This window comes from Ascidiella aspersa, chromosome 8 (genome assembly GCF_963924565.1).
Source record: "Ascidiella aspersa chromosome 8, kaAscAspe10.2, whole genome shotgun sequence".
Classification (NCBI taxonomy): Eukaryota; Metazoa; Chordata; class Ascidiacea; order Phlebobranchia; family Ascidiidae; genus Ascidiella; species Ascidiella aspersa.
Window position 1 is genome coordinate 6,333,328 of NC_139454.1, and position 18,044 is coordinate 6,351,371.

Sequence of the window (18,044 nt, forward strand, 5' to 3'; positions counted from 1 at the left end):
TACAAGTTACTTAAAAATGTTTTTTTGTTATATTATACCTAGTAAAACTGGCGCATCTTTTTAATTTTTAGTTGTAACCCAGTTCACTCCGTATGGGTTAATTGTACGTATTATGCAACATTGTGGAATCAACTTTATATTAATTTTAACGTTTTAACCAGAATTGTTGATTTGCCCTAAAAAAAATAAATGGTTATAGATAAGGTAATATATCATTAGATTCGTGTATAATTCACAAAATAGTAACTTTTGGAATACTATAAATTATGTTTAAATGTTAGCGTTAAAAACACATCAGTCTATCTGTTTTTAAATGACTTTACTTTAGATGAATTCATTGTACTGACTTTATCTTAAAACCATTTAGGCAAATAACTTGCACTAAAGTGTATTCATTAAAAACATATTTTTGTAAATGAACTAATTATTTAATTAGTGTACTGTACAGAAAAAATGCTTGCTATTTGTTTAGCTTTTGGTGTTTGATAAGAGAAATATATTGCTTGAAATATGAATGACCTATACCAAACCAAGGCAATGAGTTGGACTGGAACTTGAATTTTTTTTATCATTTTTTTTTTTTTTTTATTAAAATGACTTTTAATTTGACAAAATTTGATTTAAAAAGTCTTTGTTTAATACAAACTGTTTGTCTTTAAACCCCTTCAAAAGCTCTATTAACCCAATTCCCATACAAAACTTCAAGTAATCAATGTGAAAATTCAGTCTTATGTCAATAACTTGACTTGCTTTTTGGATGGAATGTATATTGTCAGAGGTAAATGTTTCAATTGATTAAGTGTAAAATAAATTTTTTCTTCAAATAATAAATTAGTTACAAATTTTAAATCATTTTTGTTTAACAGAATATAATAGTAATAAAGTGCAATGGGAGGCTTTTTCAGTAAAATATTTAGCGGCCTGTTCGGCTCGAAAGAGCGTCGAATTCTAATTCTCGGACTAGACGGCGCCGGTAAAACCACAATCCTCTACAAGTTGCAAGTCGGCGAGGTGGTGACCACGATTCCGACAATCGGATTTAATGTTGAAACGCTCCAATACAAGAACCTCCAGTTTCAAGTATGGGACCTGGGTGGTCAGACCAGCATCCGACCATACTGGAGGTGTTACTATAGCAACACGGATGCCATCATCTACGTAGTGGACAGCATGGACAAAGAGCGGATGAGCACGTCAAAACAGGAGCTGGCAAGCATGCTGGAGGAAGAGGAATTGAAAAAGGCCATTCTGGTGGTTTTTGCTAACAAGCAGGACATTGAAGGGGCGTTAACCGAAACCGAGGTTGCGAAAGAGCTAGGACTTGCCGGTATCAAGGATCGCAAATGGCAGATTTTTAAGACGAGTGCCGTTAAAAACATTGGTCTCGAAACAGCAATGGACTGGTTGGTGGAAGCAATTCAATCGCAATAAGCCACCTTAATTGTGTATTTATATACAGGCAAATAGTTATCCCCTAAAGTAGCAGACTGCATTTATCCAAGGCCTGTTCAGAGGAGAAAAATGTGCGTTTTTTTACACTGCAGAAGCTACAATGCAATAATTTCTGTGAGGTGCTCTTGCTTATTTCAATTTTTAAAGGATCTGTTGTTTGTCGGCCTTCAAGCTGCCAGTTTCTTACACCTGGTTTTGCGTTTGACCTAAGAAAAAACTTGCCTCTTTATTTGAAATCCTGTGACAGATATTCAAGTTATTTGTTTGGCTAGTTTATAGAAGCATTGAATAAGTCCTGAATATCCTAATAAATGGACAACAAAATGCAGGGTTTTGGTGCACTAAAAATTGTGCAATTTTGTGTTTGTTGTTGATTTTTGCAAACAACTTGTTAACAATTGTAGATCCCGGGAATTTTAACAAAGGTAATTTGTCCCCAAGACCTCAAACCAATGTCCCGATAATGTTTGGTTGTATGTGATATAACTTACAATCATTCTCCTACATCATGCTAAACAGTAGCTGCTGCCCGATAACCATTTTTAAGTTATGCTCTGTAACCAATTGCTATACTATGTAGTTGTGGTTTACTCAACATACATGTCTTTCTATACTGGTTACTGTACATAATGTTATTGTGCAACAGAATACAGAATATATTGTTTTATTATTTGTTCATTGTAATATGTACAGTTATTTCAGATATTTTGCACTGTGTAGTAACTAATAAAACAAATTCGGTTACCTAGAGTGGGTACAGGCCCGAGGGCTTGAATATTATGGGCTCAATATAGATGTGCAACATATAGAAAATACTCATAGATGTGCAACATATAGAAATACTCATTCAACAATTCATAAGCACTTTAGGATATCTGCTAGTTGTGCCTGTCAGTATTAGTTGCGGACACAACTTTCATATCTAGTACCTCAATTTATATTTCCTAATTGGCCAGCAAGATATTTTGGTTTTTGGCCATCCTGATACCAAGTTTTGTTTTTCGTTCATATTACTCAACAAAATATAAATAATAGGATGACTAACTTCGATATAGAGCCCGAATTTGATATACTAGAGGTAATGCATCTCAATGCATCGTAAAAATATACTTCACACAGGCTATGCTTAGTATTAATTTCACAACTTACATTGGAGAAGTACTTCATAATGCAGAACAATCATAATATCAATTGATTCTGACAATACTACTTTCAATAAATAAAAAGTGAATTGTACCTTGACAGCAACTACACTGTCCGGAGGTAGGTCACAAATAAAACTGGACTCCATGTTATATGTGTTTTGTAAGTGCAGGCATGTTTAAATAATATTTTGTGTTTTGATCCGTGCTGTTTTTAATAAAAGCAGGGTCACCAAACTGCAGATCCAGCCAGTCTATTTAATTTTTTCGGCTTGAAATATTTTCAAAATGATCTTAAAATACAGTTGTTAGTAGGCAAAAAATAAACAATTTAATTTTTAGGCAAATGTTTGTCTGTTCCAAACTAGACTAAATTTTGTTAAAATTTAAGCTAAACAACAATTTCATAAATTTCAGTATAAATTTGTATTATCTATTGTTCAGTGAAACATGAACACACATATGTGTGTTTACAACTGAAATCTAGCCCTTCTGAAGCTGCATCATTGATCGACAGATTCGGTGAAGAGTCCGCAATGGCTTTCGGTATATCTATTATTCAGTTCATAATAATTAAATGCAATAGATATATTCAGCCCACATTTCCCAATTTTTACTCAGCTCACATTTTTCTAATCTTTAGTGATACTTGAATTAATGGGATGTCAATACCTTAAACTTTACCAAACTACGTTAAGAAAGGTCTGGGTCGGTAAATATCAAAACAATCTACATGTTGCGTGACCGTATGCCAGCATCAAATTATGTTTGTTTCTATACACCAATCTCAACTATACCTATTATACCTATTTTAGTTCTGTTTAACTGTCGTTTGATGATCTGAATGGCAAGGCGGTAATCAATTTTAGCAACAATGTTTTAAAAATAAACTAAATAGAAAATTGTTACCAAGTCACACAAAGGCTACAACAAACTTTTAAGCATACATGATTGTATTTGCTATGAATGTGTTAATAGCATGCCTTACCGATAATAAGTATATATGAAACACATTATAATAAAAACAAACTAGAACTGCACAAATAATGCCATGGATTCAAACATTTGGCTTCATATTCTACTAATGCCTACAAACTATGAGTTTCAGCTAGTTTAGACAAATGGGTTATTTTGTTGGTGTTAAACATGTAATAATCTTTCTGAAGTAGGTGAGGAATGCTGATTAGCAAAAGCATAAAAAGTCGCCTATTTGTGGACATAGGTGAAAACTCTTATGCGAATACAGTGCACCATGCCGTTAAGCACTGTATATTGTTCGACCCGCTAAAATAACAAATTCAAAACATCCTAGAAAATCAGATTAGCAAAGAGGATGAAATGCACATAATCACGTAAAGAATAATAAAGTAAAAACAAAAGCAGGACCATAAATGAAAGGCACCGTAGTGAATAAAAAATCAGAAGCAAAACCCCAAAACAATATTTAACATAATATGCAGACACGATAAATAATAATACTCAAACTTCATCATAAAGCAGAAAAAATACAAACAGTAACAAACTGCAAATTTTCCGCGTTTTTTTTCTAGTTTTCACATAGTTCTAACAATGAAGCATCTATATTTGTTTAATTTGAGTTGTGTTAAAATAGAATTCAGTTAAAAAGTCTATGAAAACCATCAAGGTGATTATTTCAAAAAAATTAATAGTGGAAGACGAAAAAAATACCAAGCAGAAAGTTTTAAAACAAAAAATATTTCCAATTTAAATAAAAATTTTTGCTAACCCAGCAACTATTAAGCTGAGAGTTCATATAATAGAAATCCGTCATTCACTTTCTGAATTTATTTATCACATTTTTCTTTAGTCCTGTTCAAGTTGTTAATATTTGTTGGTGTTTCAAAAAACTATTCTCTTTAGACTATATGAAAGGCGTGAAATCAATTTACTTGTACAAACGGACTAATAGTCCAGGATAAACATTATTAATAATATAACTTGATTTTGTTGCAAAACTAAAAAGAAAGAAGGGATGCAAAGTCAGAGACACTTGACTCGACTCAACTGAGTAGAACTCAGGACACTTGTCACAAAATTAGGCTTAAGTTGTTTTCAACTGTCTCTGTCTCCGCAGCCCTGGTGAAAAGCAAACCAAAGTATGCAATTGATTCTGGTGCACTTTAAAAAGACACATTTTTGTCACAAAAAAAGAGCAACAAGGTCGTACCACACAAAACAAAGTACCGAACACATAAAAAGTGTAATAGAACGGGAAAGTTTATTTGATACCTAAAATAAACATTTTATTTAATTGTCGAGGAGAAAAGTCAGAAGGATTCACAAGCAGAAATAGAACTCAGCAGCAAAAAGTAAATGTTTTACTCCAACATTCATCAATTGGTAAAAAAGCTAAATCTGTAGTGCACAACAGTTTCTAATGAGCACACAAACTTTCTCCATTTTTCTTTAGAGGTAATGCACCCAAAGGATGAACAAGGGGATGTTTTCAATTTAGAAACAAGACAAGGCACCATATACCCCATCGTACCCTAACTAGTGCTAAAAATAGCAGAATGTGCATAAAAAGCAGGCTTTTTATTGTAAGAAAAAAAGCAGGCTTTTTTTAAAGGAAATTTTATGTTTTGCTTGACACCACCCAATAAAACGATTTGAAAGTGAGTAAACCCAGTTTTAATAGCATTAACTTTTTTAAAAGTTTGTATGAATGTCGAGTTTATTTCTTTAACTAAAATTTTACCAGTGGAAGTATGATTATTATTATTTGGGAAAAAAATATATATTTTGGATAACACAAAAAAGCCTCACAAGACTTTCAAATAGTATTCTAGAATATTCCTTTACATTTCATATTCTAATCCATTTTAAGTGCTGCCTTCCAACTTCTGTAACAGGTTTTCAAGGATTTCAAGACTGCCTAAAACTTTTAACTCGTTCGGAATTCATTTCGGCGCAGTAGGCAGTTCATGGTTGGCTTGTCATAAAGGGCCCAAGACTTTGCCAGTGCGTGTTTTTGAGGTAGCTCGCAAGCATGTGGATTTTCCTGTTTCCAGCTTACACCACTTCCTCGCTTGTCATAAGAAGTGGATTGATGTATTCGAATCCCTCAAAGTCAGACTGGTCAATTTTTGAAATTATTGTGATATCGTCCGGCGTCAGCTGAACTGGTTCCTAAAGGAAAGTCCATAAAGTGTTTGTTTAAAGATATATTAATGATACAAAAAGTACAACATTTTAAATAAAAGGAAATCGTCACTTTTCAGAAGTTTTAGACAAAGGTAATAAAGTTGTAAACTGTATAATGTCATTTTGTAACAGTATTTTCTGATTGCTAGGTCCACTTTGCCACACAGGGGGTTAAAATTTAACTCCAGCTCCAGGGTAGTTTAAAGCTTATAAATTTGGCAAAAAAAGTTTTGGTGGCTCGCCAATATTTTGATTTTGAAAGACGTTTATTTTTGAGTGACCTGACTTACGGATAACGTAAAAAGTGTTAAAGAGCATGCTAAAACCAAAAAATTAACAAATTTAAGCCTTGAAACTAGCCCCACCCAATTAAGAATATCATGGAAAAATTAAACAATAATAAACACTTTCAGCAACTTTAATCAGTGTTCTTCAGTGGGCTTTTCAGATGGTATTTCAACAGCTTACTTTGGTTTTGTAAATTTAGAATAACTTATTGAAATGGAAGCCTTTTTGTAGTATTAAATTGGTCTATATTTCCTTGGATAAAAAAGTATAAAGAATTGAATTTAAAACGTGAAAATAAGATCAGTCAACCTTTATTTAATGATTCGTTAAATATAAAAAAACAGGCTTAAAGGTGGACTCAAGGTCATAAACAGTTTGGATTTCTATTTCTTAATACAGCAGCTGCACTGAAGAGACAGCGATTGCTGAAAATTACTTTCAAAACTCTCATGAGATTCTGTAGGAAATGTTCAATCAGCAAAAGGTAACTTTACTTCCTCTGTGATTTTCATACTTTATAAGTTAATTTAATTTACAGTAGAAGACAGAAAAGTAATATTTATTACAGACAAACATCGTGTTGTATGTTGGCAACCATTCCCAGAAAGCATTTCAGCAAATACAACAGAAATGAATTTTTTTATATTATGATTAGGATTTCTTTTGCTTTACAACCTGTCTTTCCTTCTAACACATTTGCTGTTATTGATAAAAAAAGGGTTTTAAGTCACTTTCACCAAATATTGGTTTCATGTTCCATAACATTTAGCAAGACATACATGCAAAGTATTGATAGTTATACAATTCAACCTTCTTATAATGAATCACATGAATTAAAAGTGCAACATATTACTATAACTGGCCATGGCTGAAAGTGAAATATACCTTGGTCAGAAATGTTTTTTCTGGCTTTTTCGCAATTCGGAAGACATCTATTTAAGGTATTTTGATATTTTTATTAAAAAAAAAAAAAATTAAAAAAATGCAGTTTGTTTAAATTTACCTGCGTGAATTGCTTGTCAAAATTATCCAATCCATGCTCTTCTTCTATATTAGGTTTGTAGGGGGGGATAACCTAAAAAAAGAAAAAGTAGAAAGTTATTACATCACCCTATATCGGAGGTTGGCAATTTTTTTGACAGGGAGTGGCATAAGAAACAGAAAATGCCCTGGTGGGATCTGAAATACACAATATTATAAACTTTTTTGTAAAGAAAACTATACATTTCATAGTTTTGACAAGCTGGTAGTAGTAGGAATAAGTGAGGACTCTTTACAACTGTTCATTAAAATATTAAAAAATTATTAAATAAAAGAGTTAAAGGTTAGTTTTTTTAAACTGTTTCACAATATGGATTTTTTCTAGGGTCCATAGTTTGCCTATGTTTGCCCTATATGCATTTTGGACTCAGCAACAATAAAGGTTATATTGCTTCAACTGATACTTATATCACCAAAAACAAATTAGTCACAGCACATACCTTTATTTAAATTAAAATGAAATATCTACTTAAAATTAGGAAAGTTAAAATGACTGAAAAAAAAAATGCAAAATTGCAGTACAACGAATGCAGAAGCTCAGTGCTGCATTTCATATTCTAGTTGAGACCTATTGCCATACAGGACATTGTATTTACATACAGGACTGCACATAGATTTTAAATAGGTTTTTTTTATAGTTATCTGACCTGCTTTGCATGCAAAAGATCCCAGTCTATAGGCCTGAAAAACGGATGCTCTAAAATTTCTTGAAATCCTGAATCATGGTTGCAACCAAGACGGTCCTGAAAATTGAAAGTAAAAATATAGATTAAAAAACATGTAAAACTAATTGACATGTTTAGTTTTTGTTTTACCATGTCATTCAGTGTATAAAAATTAAACCGGTAAAAAAATTTTGAAAGAAAACAAAAATATTCCACCAAATCTATTATATATATTAAAATAAGCCAAAAATTGTACACAATGAAGTTTATTTCACTGTTTTTGCTAGTGGAAATATACAATTAAAAATAATCTTGGTGTTCAAAATTTTTTAAACTTTAATAAACTAAGGCAAGAGATGCCTTTGGCACTGTTGGGGAATAAATAACAAAAATAAAATGAGTAAACGCTAATAAATTTACTTTTGAGTTTTTGACTACGAAGTGAAAGAGAAACATGTAAAATTGTTAATGAATTGTAGTTAGGAAGATTGATGTGCTTCATAAAACTAGGCAACAGGTTTGTTGTAAATGTAAATTTTATTTTTGCAAGTTTTTCTTACTTGAGGCATCTTGTTCAGAAAACCTTTTAAAACAGAAGAAGCCTTCACAGATAACGACCTTGGAATTCGTATCACTTTTTCTAGTATGACCTGTAATGTATTAAGCAAGAAAGCTTAAAAATGTTGCAATAAACATAAAATTTATTTCTACAGACCTTTAATTTGTATCACAAAATTCAACTATAGTAAGAATGTAATATAATTAGATGTAATAAGAATATCAAAGCCTTCAACATCGATGTTGAAAATGAATAAAGAGTTATTCAAAATGTTCAAAATGATACCTACTTCTGTATGGGCTTTGATATTCTTATTACGTCTTACTACAACCTTCAACCATTATGCTCAAAATAATATAATTAGGTTGTAAAATTTAACACAACATAAAAGTAAGACCACCCCAATTTTGTATCATACAATTTGAATGTTAAATGTGAAAGAGGGCACTGTTTAACTTAAATAATTGAATAGTTTTTGGAATAAGTCATAAATTCGTCGTAATAAGAGCTACATGGTCAGAATCAAGCTTATGCAATCTTTTACCTAACAACAAACCCTACCCCTAATTACATCACTAACTCCCTTAATAATTTTAACCCTAACCCAATTTCTAACCTCTAACATTACCCCCAACTAACGCCCAAACGGCCCCTGGTCGTCCACTACTCCCTACAATTTTATGCATTATTTTGGCAAATTATGCCCTATTTGACGAATATAGAACTTATTCTAAACGGTTTAGGAAATTTTCAGAAGATTTAGATTTTATTCTGTTGTGAGTATTTCTGCGAATTTGGCTTTATTAGGTTGCTGGTCTTGATGCTACGGTATTATAGAATATTCTGTTTTAGATATTGTTGCTTTGTAGGTCTTATTGTGTGTTCCCATGATATGATGCATTAAAAAGTGTCCATCAAACTGAAACAATTTAAATGTTAAGTGTAAAAAAGGTCACTGTTTAGCTTAAATAATTAAATAGTCTTTTGGGTCATGGTCCAATGCATTACAAAGTAACAGACAAACTGGAACACCAACCTGGAAAAGGTAATCCTCTGTGTTTTGTTCTGGATTCTCAGTCATACCAACAATATCAAAGGGACTGCGTCCAGCCATCATCTCGAACATAAGGACACCAAGTGCCCACCAGTCCACTGAGAAGTCGTAATCTTCCCCACGCAAAATCTCGGGTGCGATATAGTTGGGGGTGCCGCAAAACGTTGCCGTTGTGTCACCTTTCCGTATTCCCTCCTAAAAAGAATTTTAGGGTTGTTCAATGCTTAAGAAGTACAAGGTTTCAATTTTTTAACAACACAATGTTTTACTTAGCTTTAGGTAAAATTCGTTTAACATATTCTGTCAAAAAAAGTGATGCCGAAAATATCTAATTGAAGTTGCATTTTACCTGTGTCCTGTGTTCAAAATTTTTTCAAGTGTAGGAAAAAAATGTGGCATGATATAACTGGGCTCATTACACATTTTTTTTCAAAATAATTAAAACAGCTAATTAAAACAGCTAATTGAAACAGCTGATTAAAAGAGCTAATTAAAAGAGCAAAATTGTTTTTTCTCTACTACCTTGCACATCCCGTAATCTGTAAGTTTGATATGCCCATCACTGTCCAGTAATACATTGTCAAGTTTGAGGTCTCGATAAATGATTGCTTTTTCATGAAGGAAGTGCAGTGCGAGAATAATTTCAGCAGAGTAAAATCTAAAGAATAAAAGGGTTTTTATTTAGTTACATATCTGGCATATTCAACAGCTATTTAAATGTGACAGTGTGGACTTTGGTAAAGTTTACTAATTAGAAAAAAAACTCTGGAGTTCAAATCACCATTTTAAGACATCCTGACAAAATGGAGTGCTAAAAATTATGTAAGTTTAAAAATGTGAATCATCATGGAGGATAAACCAGATTTCCTATAATAATTAATAACAACAGCAACATGAAATTTATTTATTTTTTAGATAGTATAATTAAAGACAATTTAACAATATGTTATTCAGTTAAAGAGGAAATTATATCTAATATTTTTGAACACTTTTAAATATATAAGTTATATAAAAGTTTACAGTTATATAAAGTTTACACAAAACTTAGTTATACAAAATTTACACTATTTTTGAGATAGTGTTGAGGTTGGTGAAATTTACTCTTTAAAAAAAATCTGGAGTTTAAATCACCCAACTTAAGACATCATGACAAAAAGAGTGACAAAAATTCAAGTATAAAAAATGTTAATCATTAGGGAAGATAATCCAAACTGTCAAAAGCAAGCACAACCAGATACCCAATAAGAATACATTAAATGTTTTATTTTTAGATAATATTATTATTATTACCAAAAATTGAGTTTACCAGTATTATGTCAAACGCTTTTTAAACACTTTTCAATATAAGTTCAAAAGTTTACATTATTTGCAACCTACCTTGCATGTTCCTCAGGTAGTTTTCTTTGGCGCTGCATGTGGAACATAAGATCACCTCCACTCACATATTCAATAACAAAAAACAAGCGTGCTGGCGTCTAAACACATAGAAATGTTATGTTTTGTAAACCTCTATTAATACACAGCTGTTGCACAAACTTGAATATATATTGAAAAATACTTTTGACAACATTTAGGTTCATACCTAAACATCAAGAGTTATTAATAATTAATACCACTTGCTTTCATAAACATATTTCGGGTAAGGTGGATTTCAGAGTCGGACACTAGTTGGTTTAAATAGACTATAAAGCCCAAATGTTTTTGTACTGTTTTTTATAAAATATTTAGGGCTTAATTATATAATGGATAATTGTCATTAATAAGTGATCTAAGAAAAATTCATTTATTAGAAATTTGTCAAATATAGATTTTTGTTAAAGTTTCAGTAGGTCAAATTCTAAAAATGGCCACTTTTAGGACAGTTGCAATGAGCTTTGTGAATATAAAACATTTATATATATTTTTGGGAATACATATTTCGGCTAGCCCTATACTGACATTGTCAGTTCCTTAATTTTGAACAAATTCGAACAAATTAATGTACTGATGATGCCAGAATAGGTGAAATTTATATTTCTTTAAAAAATGTCTGATCCTGGCTCTATTCTGGTTTTTAAACTTTGGATCTTATTGTTTATATACACATCAGCAGAACAGTGATCGACAAGCAGAAACCTGTTGCCAATGATTTTGGATTCCATATTGATACGCCCTTTCAGGGTTTTTTTTAAGGTTTGGTTTGGGTGACCGTTAAGTAGTTTTAAGAGACCGCAAGTGTTTCATTTAAATACCAAAAAGTTGTAAGTCCAAAATTTGGGAAACCGCTGGAGAAATTTGGGGGACTGTACCGTTTCGGTTCCCCAAAACACCTTAAAAAAACACTGCGCCCTTTTATATAATTTATCTACATTTTAAGAAACTTTTGTCTTGTTTTTCTCACCTGAAAACACGAATGAAGTCCAACAAGGAATGGATAATTTGAGGCAGTTTCAAACACGTGTTTTTCAGTTTGTACCCAATCTATATCCTCCTCGTCTTGAACTAATTCTTTCTTTATAACCTGCAAAAGCAAAACCTCAAAAATGATTTAGCGAATAAATGAAAACACATATTTACGAAAAATAATTATATACATAAAATTTTTACAGCAAAATTAAACAACAAGTACTTTTAGATGTAATACATAAGTGACAGAATAAGCCATTGTAATAAAATATTTGTTACTTCAAAAGACAATTAAATGTCCTTCTTAATCAGGGGTTCTTTAACTTTTTTTACCGCGGACCCCTAAGATTTTTTTTAGCTTCGCGTTGGACCACAATAGGCAAAAATTTTCAAAAAATGACAGCATAAATTGACGTCACAATACAAATAAACTTCATAAATCTGTTGATTTCAGTCGAAAAAAAGGTGAAAGTGAAATGGAATCTAAATACAGTCAGTGCAAAACCGTTTTGTTTTTAATTAAACGGCTTTCTTTGAAAAAATGATTACTTTTTAAATACACACTAATATTTCCCTTGGGCTTTCATGGACCCCCTAAAACTAATTCACAGACCCGCAAGGGATCCATGGACCCCAGTTTAAGAACCCATGTTTTAAATACTATAAAACACATCCCCATTAAAGCCATCATGTTGTGCATGTTTTGTTCAAGGCCCAAATAAAGGTTTTAAAAAAATACTAAATAAATTATTATGGTTAAACGGTTTCTTGAGGGCAAGCAAAAATACCTTTTTTAATTTATTGAAAAAAGCAACAAGTAAGCTACGATTAGGGATGATCCTTGGATTCGAATCCAAAGGGATTCAAATCCAATTTTGCCGTTTATATCGGGTAATTGGAACCGATATAAATTTCATTCCAAAGTGTGCTTTTTAGAAGGCCGTGTGTGACGTATTTGGCCTGACCGTGCGGTTGGACTTTGGACTTTGACTCACGGTAGTCTTAAAATTCGCTGACTTTGCATATTAACGTTTCGCTTTGCATTGGTGCTACATAAATTGTATTCCAAGTGCGTTTTTCAGAAGACCGTGTGTGACGTATTTGGACTGCTTTGGGCTCATTGTAGTGTTAAAAAATGCTGACTTTGTATGTTAACGTTTCGTGTTGGTGCTAAGGAATTCTGTATCGCATTGCTGTCAGACAGATTCCAAATATTCATAAATAGTAAAAATTCCTCAACATTGTGCATAAGGATTCGATATTCTGGATTCGTTATTCTAGATTCGAAACCTGCTATTCTAGAATACCTTGGGATTCTACTTTGAACATCCCTAGCTACGATTGAACAAGTCATTTCATACAATGTTTTATCCCAAGATCTCAGTACAGACTTGGTAAATTTGATGGTGTGAAAAGAAGTAAAAATGTCCTTCATGTGAACATGGTTACCAATATGTTTATTAAAAACAATGCAAAATATTTTTTTTTGTTTATAAAATATTTTAGGCTGTTTTGGTAGGGTTACCAATCTGTTTATTAAACAACAGTTTACTGTCCCTGAAATAGTGACAATAATTTTTCCTAATAGCTGTGGTACAAAAATGCCTTTCATAATAAAATGTTAATATCAAAACACCTAAGTTATTAAAGAAATAAGTTTATCGAAATAAAGGGTAGTGTACACCTTTAAGTAAAATTAATATTTATATCAAAAAACAAGTTGCACCACAAAAAGTTAAGCAAGTTATGACAACCTAAGCTATCGGTTCAACTACAGACCTTCATTGCATAGGTCTTGTGAGTTGCTTTCAATTGGACGAGAAGCACTTTTGCGTAGCTGCCTCTACCAATGACCTTGATCATGTCAAAGTCCTTGAGGCCGAAGCCAGGTGCTGGTGGTGGAGGGGATTCCCCATCGGTCTGGCATGAGGAAATAAAGAGTCAAATAATTGGGATTCCTGTGGGCATTGTGGTCAATTAGTTGTGAAAGGAGCCTTTAGACTTGAAATGCACACACTGTTAAAAGCTATGTGCCTGAAGGAATTAAGACATATCTTATGTTTTAAAATATAAAATTGATGCTTTTAATATAAAACTCTACAGGGAAGTGGAAAATTCTATGTGATCAATGAAAAACATTTTACCAGTAATGACTCAAGCATTCTTACACTTTATATTTACATTCACAATCACATAAAAGAAGGACTTATATAATATATATATATATATATACCAAAAATAAAATCTAACTAACTATTAGTGGCCTGGTTTGGCAACTTATATAGGCGATCTACAAATTCTGTCAGATAACAGCTGTGTATAATTTATAGTTACAGTTTTATTACAAACGCAGAACTCTTTATTCTGAAGGATTGTTTTTTAATCTATGAAGGAAAAATGTATACTTTGTAATGTTGCAGCCATTTTAAACCTTTGGCAGCCAAAGGACATTTTTTTCCTTCATAGATTAAAAAACAATCCGTCAGAATTTATAACTATTGCATATGGAAACCAGCCACCTTTGTTTGTGCTGCATCTGGATGCTCAGGTAAAGGATAGATGGGGATTTTTTGTCGCTTTTTTAATTTCTTAAACTTCTGCTTTAGCTTGATCCACCTTCGAGCTCCACGCCTTTAAACATAACAGTTGTTTATGTTTAAACACAAAAGTTGTTTATCTTTGATTTGAACAAAGTCAAAATTATACAAATGGTTTAAATTAGTATAGGTCAAACCTATGTACTTAGCACATTACAACAAGAAACAACTAAAACGATACCTATACACAATAATTGTTTTTTGTTTAATATGTGTGATTGACATGACCATGTTTTTATATTTAGGAAGTTCAATTCAACAATTATAAACAATATAATTGTTCTTAAAAAAAAAAGAAAATTTAACTTAAAATTACGTTAAATTATATTAAAAAAATTGTCCTAAGAAGATTACTTAACCTATAAATCCAAACATTGATGCCTTATTCTAAAAATCTGTGTCAGAAGAACAGTTTATACTTTACAATACAATGGCTGACAACAGTGTGTTTATTGACAAGAAATTATTAAAACAAATTAGGTCACATATTTTTATTTACCTGTAAATTTTGTGTTCGCCTGGACAAAGCAGGCCTGGTTCAGTGGGCACACCGGGAAAAACATGGAACAACAGACTGTCACTGTTGTTCAGTTCATAAAGACGAATTGCCTCAGACAACTCCAACTGAAAACATAAACAACAGTAGTAAAGTTTAGAAAGTTACGAATAAAAAGAAAACCACATACATGTATGAGGCATGTGGTATTGTGGTATAAAATGCTTTGAAAAAAATCAATGCTGTTGCTAGTAATTTTTTAGCTAACAAAGAGTCCCTACTCTCCCAAAACTATAGCAAATAACTTCAGTTGAGGTTTCACAGCAGAAAAGTATGTTGCAAACATTCTAAATTTCAGGGCTGTTTTACAAAGACACCATGGTGTACTATTTAGAAATAGACCAAAATATTGGTTCACCAATGATATCTATAAAACTTTTTGTTTGGCTCGTTGCATTTTCTCTATAAACGGCTGTGAATGTTTGAAAACTGTTATCTTTAACCCGGCATAGGTGTCAACAGTACAATCCAACACCCACATAACTTAAAACTGCTTAGCGTTTATACCTTTCTTGGCCGATATGCTAATGTTATAATTAAACAATTAAGCGACTCACAAAAATCACGCCTATAACGTAAAATAACTTCAGTCTTTCTTTAACATTACAAAAGCTTGTAGAAACTTGAAGCCATACCTGTGAGCTGATGGTACACGGGTCTCCATCATCATCAACCCACTTTATCGTAAACACCTGCGCATCAGAAAGTGAACAGCCAAGACGAAACTGTACAAAAATAAAGGATTGCACTACCATTTTAAGCCAAACATTTGGTCGATTATTGACTAGAGGTGTTTAAAGTTTAATCACAGGATTCTAGAACAGGGGTAGGCAACGTATGGCCCGCCAGTGAAAATCATCCGGCCCGCAACCTCTTTAAACTGAACACAAGGCCATTCCTCCTGTTTTTAACTCCCTAAAAGTAGTTAAAAACTAATTTTAACGAAAAGGCAAAAACATTTCCTTGTTTAACTTTGGAGTTTACTTTTGAGCGAGTCTTCTTATACCAAAGGGCTGTGCACAATAAAACTTTAAGTGGAAACTATACGCAGCAAGGAACTCTCTAAAATGAAGGTTTCTCGAGTTGACGTAATCTCTATAATCTTTTCTCTGACGTATTCATATAAAAACAAGAGTATAAGAAATATTGTTAAGCGTAAATTTTTTACAGCCCGCCGAGAACTTGTAAAATTTGGTTTGGCCCGCGACTGGCAAATTTGAACACAAATCAAATTTGGATTTCTTTCTAAGGAATCAATATATACTTTGGACATCCCTTGTTATGACCAGTCTAAAAACCAAGGCAGATCTTGCGGGCATGGCTGAAAAAATCTGGTTAATCATGTGCAGCAAAGGTCTGCATTTCATGGTACTTCATACCGAGATCTTGGTGTGCAGCGCCAAATTTTAAGGATTGAAGGTGTGCAATCATGTTAGTTTAGTTTTTTTATCAAAGGTTGCAAATTTAATTTTTCTAAATTTAAGAGTGCAATATAGAAATGTGCAATATACAAAGGGGTAAACACAAATGTCTTCAAAAAATAAATCGGGTGTGCACCTGCCACAGAATGCAGATTTGGCTTAGTTTTAGGTTAGTTTTAAACAAGAATACTACTCCACTTCTTGTAAAGTGTGATGCAGTATTTCCTAATGGAATAAATTATTTTCGAATGGAACAGTCTAGACCAGGGGTGTTCAAATGATTTCTACCATGATCCACCACAGCCAAACCTGACAACATGATGATCCACCAAATACGAACACTAAACATATTGGACACGCTTTAATGTTTATGGTGCTTTATTTATGTAAACGGGACAAGTTTAGTAGTTAATATTGTTTAGTGTTTGTTAACATTTGTAAGTCAGGGCGCACATGGCGAGCGAAGCGACCGCGATTTATTTACGTATATATACCGACATTTCTTTTAAATTTCTTGCAAGTTTTTATTACATTACCGAAAATACAAAATGTTGAAAAATATATGTCCCACATTTTTTAATGCGTTTTCCATAAACGGTAACGAAGCGCTGATCTAGTTCGAAAGACCGCATCAAAACGTAAACAAGCCGGACGCAGAACGATGATTCGCGCGAAGCGGGAAATTTTTTCGCACTTGCGAGTTAATTTGGGAGTCTCGTTCTATGCTTGATTTTTTACAAAATTCATTAACAAAGACGAATTGGTATTCACATGAAAACGTGAATTGGTATTCACATGAAAACACTCTAGAAAGTTTATTTTTTTAAGACTAAAGATCCGCACAAAACGCTGAAAAGATCCGGATCGCGATCCGCCATTTGAACATGACCGGTCTAGACAAAGAAACTGCAGAAACAGATAATCTAAATAGTTTTAAAACATCTCTAGAAAAAAAACTGGTGCACAATAGGGTGTTTTACACGAGCACAAAGTTGCTCCCTACCTCGTCGGTACTTCTGTCCTAATAACAGCATCATCAAAACAAAACAGTAAAATTCAAACCTTTGAGAACAATTCTTCTAATTGAATAGTTGGTTCAAGACGAAGAGCAAAAGCGCTTCCGTTGAAAGAAACCTTTGCCCTCACCATTAGTGATCCAGAATCAATTGACATATTTATCTAGGTTACCAATATCTTATCCGGTTCTATCCATTCCAAGTTCTCTGAAATAGTACCTGAAAAGCAAAGACATAACTCATGTTATAATTTGTTCAAATTTTATGAGAACCTTTTGGCACTAGCCTGAAAAAATGCAGATTAATAATAATGGTTTTCTTTTTTACCTTGTTTAAAATTAATAATACAAATGTCAAAATGGAAGGTATGGCTGATCTCAACGAAATCTTGTCGATGTAAATCGAATTAAAATATTAGGTTGGGTACACGATGAACGTCCACTATGGAAAATATGGCTGCACCTGCTATTTTTTTTAACAGACCAAAACTGTAACCCAAAATATTGAAAATGACCCCAATTTGCCAATGCTTTCTAGTTGCGGGAATGCGGGTGACATTAGTTGCATTTGGTCACCCTAGTTTTTTTCGACTGGCTAACCCGCACCCTAACCCAAATATTATGCATTGTGGTATGTGGCATTTGAAGAAAGTTTTTTCTTTTTATTAATTTTTACGTACAATAGTGAAAGAGCGCCGATATAT

The 18,044-nt window shown here is 32.6% G+C and overlaps 2 protein-coding genes across 2 annotated transcripts; one reads left to right on the forward strand and one right to left on the reverse strand.

The window, feature by feature from the left end:
* Positions 1 to 870: 870 nt before the first annotated feature.
* On the forward strand, positions 871 to 2,122 carry LOC146135534 (ADP-ribosylation factor-like protein 1). The gene has a single exon (XM_083395966.1). The coding sequence runs from the start codon at positions 889 to 891 to the stop codon at positions 1,429 to 1,431; it is 543 nt and encodes a 180-aa protein (XP_083252092.1). The 5' UTR covers positions 871 to 888; the 3' UTR covers positions 1,432 to 2,122.
* A 1,444-nt stretch (positions 2,123 to 3,566) lies between these two features.
* On the reverse strand, positions 3,567 to 17,553 carry LOC146135535 (protein kinase C iota type-like). Its single transcript, XM_083395963.1, has 13 exons — positions 17,388 to 17,553; positions 15,540 to 15,629; positions 14,848 to 14,972; positions 14,271 to 14,382; positions 13,531 to 13,671; positions 11,747 to 11,866; positions 10,744 to 10,841; positions 9,889 to 10,024; positions 9,349 to 9,561; positions 8,314 to 8,403; positions 7,736 to 7,831; positions 7,051 to 7,122; positions 3,567 to 5,744 (listed from the first exon to the last, which is right to left on the reverse strand). Exons 1-13 carry the CDS (start codon positions 17,496 to 17,498, stop codon positions 5,628 to 5,630), a joined length of 1,521 nt encoding a protein of 506 aa, XP_083252089.1. The 5' UTR covers positions 17,499 to 17,553; the 3' UTR covers positions 3,567 to 5,627.
* Between the last annotated feature and the right edge of the window lie 491 nt (positions 17,554 to 18,044).

Excerpts from the sequence above, each read along its gene's own strand:
- LOC146135535 (XM_083395963.1), bottom strand. The coding sequence starts at position 17,498 with ATGTCAATTGATTCTGGATCACTAATGGTGAGGGCAAAGGTTTCTTTC. Across the intron at positions 11,867-13,530 it reads ACAAGACCTATGCAATGAAG|GTTATAAAGAAAGAATTAGT; the intron begins GTCTGTAGTTGA and ends TTGCTTTTGCAG. Across the intron at positions 7,123-7,735 it reads ATCTTTTGCATGCAAAGCAG|GTTATCCCCCCCTACAAACC; the intron begins GTCAGATAACTA and ends TTCTTTTTTTAG.
- LOC146135534 (XM_083395966.1), top strand. The coding sequence starts at position 889 with ATGGGAGGCTTTTTCAGTAAAATATTTAGCGGCCTGTTCGGCTCGAAA.